Source organism: Phaseolus vulgaris, chromosome 5 (assembly GCF_051622355.1).
Source record: "Phaseolus vulgaris cultivar YP4 chromosome 5, ASM5162235v1, whole genome shotgun sequence".
Classification (NCBI taxonomy): Eukaryota; Viridiplantae; Streptophyta; class Magnoliopsida; order Fabales; family Fabaceae; genus Phaseolus; species Phaseolus vulgaris.
Window position 1 is genome coordinate 11,282,176 of NC_143502.1, and position 6,534 is coordinate 11,288,709.

The 6,534-nt window shown below is 37.3% G+C and overlaps 1 protein-coding gene across 1 annotated transcript; it reads left to right on the forward strand.

Annotated features, from left to right (window-relative positions):
- The first annotated feature begins 1,800 nt into the window (after window positions 1-1,800).
- Window positions 1,801-6,266, forward strand: LOC137835154 (sodium/calcium exchanger NCL2). Its single transcript, XM_068643522.2, has 9 exons — window positions 1,801-2,277; window positions 2,489-2,686; window positions 3,105-3,289; window positions 3,384-3,529; window positions 3,635-3,896; window positions 4,212-4,360; window positions 4,745-4,997; window positions 5,115-5,396; window positions 5,750-6,266. Exons 1-9 carry the CDS (start codon window positions 1,893-1,895, stop codon window positions 5,996-5,998), a joined length of 2,109 nt encoding a protein of 702 aa, XP_068499623.1. The 5' UTR covers window positions 1,801-1,892; the 3' UTR covers window positions 5,999-6,266.
- The last annotated feature ends 268 nt before the right edge of the window (window positions 6,267-6,534 follow it).

Below are 6,534 nucleotides of genomic sequence, written 5' to 3' on the forward strand. Positions count from 1 at the left end.
AAATACATATAAAATTCACTATATGCATTCGTTTAAATGATAGCAGTTAATATTCTTGTTCTATATTTTAAGCTATGAAATTATGGATTTTGCGTATGTGAAACATCCCATGGATTTATGTTTTTCCCTTCTTCATTTATTACAAAAAAACTGCAGAGATGAAAAATTTGCTACTTTCTAGTTTTGTACAAGAATAACCTCATGCATATAATACATTATCATAATAATTTTCTTTAACTTAGAAAGAAAATAAGAAAAACTTATTATAGAAGACAATGCACGTTTTTAATAATAATATATTTTAAATCAATTAAAAATAATTTCACACACGAACAAAAGCTTATTATATATAAATCAATGTATAAATATATTTTGAATTCTTTTCTCTATCTTTTTCTGTTCCGTTCGGTTGACCGGGACGTCCTCAACCGTCAGCTAAAGACTCCTTCCCACTGATTGCCTGTGAATTCCTGCAAAAAAAGAGGACAAAGAGGCGCCCTAGCGGCCGTTTTGCACTCCGACGCTCAAGTCAGCCAGCAAGAAACACCAAAACTAATCACCCCCGTTTCTAAGCACCGCGTGTGGCACTCTGAAAGTGGTAAAAGAACTGTGTATATGTGTGTGTTGTCTCCTTTGGGCAAAAATGTTCTCCAGTCACTTGTACGTAATCTCAAAGCACGGGCAAGCAACCAGAGAGTTTCTCGTAAATTTGCCAAAGGTTCCAACCCTTTTTCCGACATTCCCCAGCGCTATTTAAACTGCCCCAGCATTTAAAGCGCCTTAAAGCGCTTTTAATCTCTAACGTAACGCACTCATTAAAACGCTTAATTACGAAACGTAGCGCATTTAAGACGTTGAAACGCTCGGGAGCCCTAATAGTACCAGAATGCTCGAAAGGGAAACTGTATTGAATATCTTTAATTACCTGACACCTGACTAGAGGGTGTTTCTATTCTGGCATGGCTGTCGTACACGTGGAGGGCCTCACGACGCCATGACCCCATCTGGGGGCGTTTCTACCCATCTGGGGACGTTTCTACGTGTGAGTCCTCCTGCTTGGGAGTGCTACTGCGCTAGGGGTGGCTTTTTGGGTGCCAACTCATGCCCCCAAGTATCTAGCCACTTACTCTGAGAGCGTATCTGCCTTCCTCTCGCACCCTGCACCCGATTATCCTGGGTGTGACCTTCCTCTTGGGTCGTATCTGTCCCGAAGGCGTCTCTGGGGTTGCAGGGGTACTTCACGAGTCAGGCTGCCCTTCACTGGTATTATCACTATGGCCTTGAAGCCACCTTTTCCTTCTCTTTATCACTTTCCCGAGATATCGGGTCCTGAGGCTTCCCACGGCGTCGCTCCCTCCATGGTATTTCCTACCCATGGGTATCGGGGAACCATACTGTGATTGCCTTACTTTTACACTGTTTGATCTGGCCACGCCCTGGCTGGGCGACGCCTCCACCCAGGCGACGCCTTGCCTTGGCGACACCTTGCCTTGGCGACACCTTGCCTTGGCGACGCCTTGTCCTATCTTGGCGACGCTTCCTCTTGGCGTCTCTACACCTGGGCGACACCTTGAGTTGACTTTGACTTTCCAGTCGTTGACTTTGACTTAGTCAACGCCCTGATACGGGACGGTACATTTTCCATTCTTACATTGAAATATCAAATATTCATTTAAGCGTTTGCACAGACTAAGAGTTAAAGTTCAAACGCTAGGAGAAGAAGGAAGAAGAACACGAATTAAGTCGCCAACAACCCTCACCCAACAACTATACAAAATAATATTAATCAAATTAAAATATAGAACATCGACAAAAAGTCCTAGGTATGGGATCTCTTAAGGCATTTTCACAACTATAAGTTGTCTACTTCAGTTCAACACATCTAAAATGAAATGAGAACCATGTCAAAAGTTGGATGCTTCACTTTGTTTGCTTTCTTAGTGGCACTTCATGTCGAGTGCCGTTGTCTTCGCCCTAGTGTTTCTGATGGGGTTGACGCTGTTCAATCCCATGAGGCTTATTTGCAACTCATAGACCAAAAGATTGAATCTTCTTCTGATGGGCATTACTGTAAGCAAATGTACGGATTCTTGCCTTGTTCCAGTAACATACTTGGCCATCTTTTCCTCATTTTGGTTTATGAGTATTTGTTGTTCCATGGAGAGTCATATTTGGCTACTGGAGGTGAGCAAATCTTCAAGATTCTTGGCCCTGGCGTTTTTGGTGCTAGTGCCTTTGATATTCTTGGGGCACTTCCTGAGTCCTTAATTCTTCTTGGTATGCTTCTTCTCTCATTTTTATTCTCTTAATTTCAATTTTTTTGTTCTTCTTTTGAAGCATCAGAAGGCTTTAGCTGTATCTGGTTAAACTGCTAAGATATTTAGTTATCTGTCTTCCATTAGTATCTTCGTAGATAGCAGTAGAAAGTTACTGTTATGAACATAACTTATCCTAATTATTTTTCTGGTTGTTGCTTGTTTGTTTTCAGTTACTGGAATTTCCAGTGACAAGGAGAGTGCACAAGAGTATGCTTCCACTGGTGTCGGTTTGTTGGCGGGATCATCCATCTTCCTTCTAACTGTAGTGTGGGGAACATGTGTTATCATTGGCAAGCAAGAGATCATAAATGACTCTAACTCGGATGACTTACATTCATGGAGTACAGGAATAAAAAAATCACTAACTGGTCTGCTTTTGATTCCTTCTCTGTATTTGAGCCCTTGCACTAATTTCAAGTTCATCAAGTTGAAAATTATTTTTTTACCAATGGTGGTTAAGTCTAGTGGAAAGAGACTAATCTCCATAGTACAAAAAACAAAATATTCGAATCATTATTAAAAAATATGTTTATATTTAGAGTCTGACTGAGCAAAATTACACGAGAAAAGAGGAGAGTGTGTATAACAAAACCTAGTAGTATATTGTTAAGTACAAGAAGCACATGTTTCAAATACATCATAATGAACTTTCCCTCCATTTAAAAAACTTTTGAAGTTTCATGTTTTTCATTAGCATTACCTTAACTCCTTTATATTCGATTGATTTTGATGTGTAATTTGGAGCTCATTCCCTTCATTTACAGTCTTCTTTTGGTGAATTTATAGGTTATGGTATCACTATGGATGTAGATACTAGAGAGATGGCAATAATCATGGTTTTGTCAACTATACCACTTATCATAATGCAGATTCCCCGTTTCTTCCACTTATCTTCTGCAGCACGCAATGTGACTTTGATGGTTGCTCTTATAGTAGCTGTTACTTTTCTTATCTCTTACTTCATTTACCAGGTTTTGCATTCATCCAACACTTCCTATAGGTTTCTGTAGTTTGATTTTTTTCCAATTCCAAATTGCATTCTTATTTTCACCTATGAATCTTCAGGTGTTTAAACCTCAGATAGAGAAAACTAGACTGGAGTATATTAAGCATCATGACTTAATATTAAGAATTTTTGAACGTGTTGAGAAACAAACTCTGCAAAAGATCCTGGCCGAGGATGGAACTCCCAATGTGGCTGCAATAAGTGGGTGAGTGGGACGTCATGAAACACTTATCAACAGATTAAACAGTTATTTGCTTAGTTTTCTGAACAGTAATTGTGTACATAACCGATGATGGTACTTGCCAAGCAGGTTGTATCATGAAATTAGTCAGCACGGGGGCAATGACTTGTTAGCTTCTGAAGTGAGAGAACTCTTGTTTGGGAACAAAATGACGGACACAAATATCAAAGAAGAACAGATAGCAGATTTGTTAAAAGCTTTTGACAGAAATGGTGACCAAATTATAACCAAGGAAGAGTTTGTCACTGGTTTAACAGAATACATTAACCAAACAAAGCATGCCTTGGATAGACAATACCTTCCAAAAGAATCTTTGAGCAATATGTATAAGGTATATCGTCTAATGCACGATGTGACTTGACTGCCACACTTAAATGATAGTTTCCTAGTAAAATCTATTGATATTTATTAAACACGTGCTATTCATACAACACATTTTCTGCTTCTATCTCTCTCTTATTTCCTCATACTTTTCTCTTTCTCTCTTAGTTGAGAAATTTATTGTTCAAATAACATCACATTATTAAATGCAGGACATTAGTCCTTTTGACATTGTTTGCAATGGGGGGTTTTCTTCTTTGCTTATCATCCCAAGTAATTTTCACCTGCTAACTAAAGCACATTCCTTCTGTTGTTTTCTGAACAGACTTTTATTAAGCCATGGATTGAACACGCGAGAAAGGAACGTGAATTGAAGAAACATCTTATATCTGAAGTCTTAAAGCATGCTCAGAATGATATGGTTGGCAGGCTGCAAAATGATAATGGTACACCTGACAAAGCTGCAATCAAAAGGTCCACATATTGATCTTGTTTGCCATATTTACTACAAATTTGGTTGAAACTTACCGTGGAGTTAAACAATTCGATCTTAAACGATTGATGCAGTAAAGAAAATGGTACTAATCATCTTTAAATAGAATTACACCAATTATTTACGAAGAAATTGTTTAATCTCATTTTTACTTCAGTATTAGGCAAACTACAATTAAGTAGTACAACCAAATTAATTAGATGTTCACAGACTTCAGCTATGCGACAATAACCAACTATTACAATCACAGATATTAAATGTTCAAATCTAAAGCTAATGAGATTTGGTTGTGTATGAATGACCCAACAAAATGCTATAGGTTCCTTTGACTATTTTTGCTTGTTCTGTGGACACTGATGCAACAGGTTGTTTGAGGAAATTGATGTCAACAAGGATAACCACATTTCAAGATCTGAATTGGAAAAGGTAGTCAAGGACATCCAGTTTAACAAGTTTGTAGATGCTGAGGAGGCAGTTACAAAACTTGCTCAAGATCTTGATCTCAACGGAGACGATGAAATTAGTAAGACCGAGTTCATTGAAGGTCTTACAAAATGGATGAACTCAGATTCCAGCCGAGCTGCTAACTCAAAATCTTCATCTCAGGGAATTCATAAAGTATTCCTTTCTTCCTTTACTAAAAAATTTCCCACTTTCAATTTTCTTCTTTCTTTTCGGCCAAACATTTTATCAAGAACATATATTTACACATGATATCTAATGATTGTGTATTAGACCTGGGAAGATGTTGAAAAGGTAATGGAAGAGAATCAAACCAATGGGACTTCTGCATGGTTGACGGCCATAGGATATGTGGTATTGGGGGTTACTATGCTGGCTCTTCTAGCAGAACCCTTAATAGCAAGTGTTCAAAAATTCTCTGAAGAAGCAGGAATTTCATCGTTTTTCATCTCATTCATTTTGGTCCCCCTGGCTACAAATTTTAGAGAAGCAACCTCAGCAATCAAAGAAGCTGGCCATAAGAAGAGAAGTAATACTTCTCAGACAATATACGAGGTTGGTCATCATCTTCTTGTGCTAGTTTCACTTCTTCACATGCTACTATGTCACAAATACAATACATGTAGATAGATAGGTACAGGACAGTCACAATTATTCTCAAAATATATAGGATGTGGTACATGTCTGGTATATATCTAGATATAGTAAAATAAAAAAAAAAACATAAATCATTACCATTATAAATCACTTCTTATTATCTACGGATAGGAAAAGTATCAATGTTATTAGTTTCATGAAATAATCATAGAAGTAAAATTATAAGTATGGACACGGGAACAAATTAAATCATGGTGCTTCATAGCTGTTGTAAGTAAAGTTATATATATGAAGATTTTGTGTGAATACAGATTTATGGAGCAGTGTTCATGAACAACATTCTTGGCTTTGTGGTGATTTCTATTCTCATATACGTGCGTGAGATCAGTTGGCAATTCTCAGCTGATGTACTGGTTGTGGCAATAGTTTGTGCAGTAATGGGCCTCACTGCTCGTTTTCGCCCCACTTTTCCTCTTTGGACATCCTTCGCTGCATACTTCATGTACCTAATAGCATTGCTCTTGGTTTTTGTCCTCAAAGATGTTCTCAATTATGTTTAATGACTCTTTGGAGCAAACATGTGGATGCTGTTAAGCATTAAACTCAAAGTCGCCATCAGTTTTGTTTTGGAAATTTAAATGACCAATAATTATTACCTTAATTTTGATTTTAAATGTCATTTATACTATGATTTTAAATGTAATTTATAGTATAGTTGTGATCAAAGAACATATAGAATTTGATAAGTCTATTATGAGACTATTTAGAGAGATTGTATTCTTATTTGAAAAGTAGTAGTGAAATAAAAATATATTCTTTGTTCACAAATTGATATAAGAACTATGGTTAGTATAACCAATAATATGTTACTGCCTCGACTAACAAAGATGGTGAATTATGACAATCGAAGCATCCAAATGAAAGCCCTTTTTCTTTTTCAAGATTATGGGGGGTGGTTCAATAAGGTTTTTGAAGAACCAGTAAATACCACAGGTTACTCGGTGGCCCAATCAAAAGATAAGGTAGTTTTGTATATGTTGTATCGAGTTGTTGATGAGGCAATTCTTTAGAAGATTGTTGGTGCATCCACTTCAAA

Bases quoted from the DNA above. Each gene is read 5' to 3' on its own strand.
- LOC137835154 (XM_068643522.2), top strand. From the start codon at position 1,893: ATGAGAACCATGTCAAAAGTTGGATGCTTCACTTTGTTTGCTTTCTTA. The intron at 2,687-3,104 runs GTCTGCTTTTGA...GTGAATTTATAG, and splicing joins AATAAAAAAATCACTAACTG to GTTATGGTATCACTATGGAT. The intron at 4,998-5,114 runs GTATTCCTTTCT...ATTGTGTATTAG, and splicing joins CATCTCAGGGAATTCATAAA to ACCTGGGAAGATGTTGAAAA.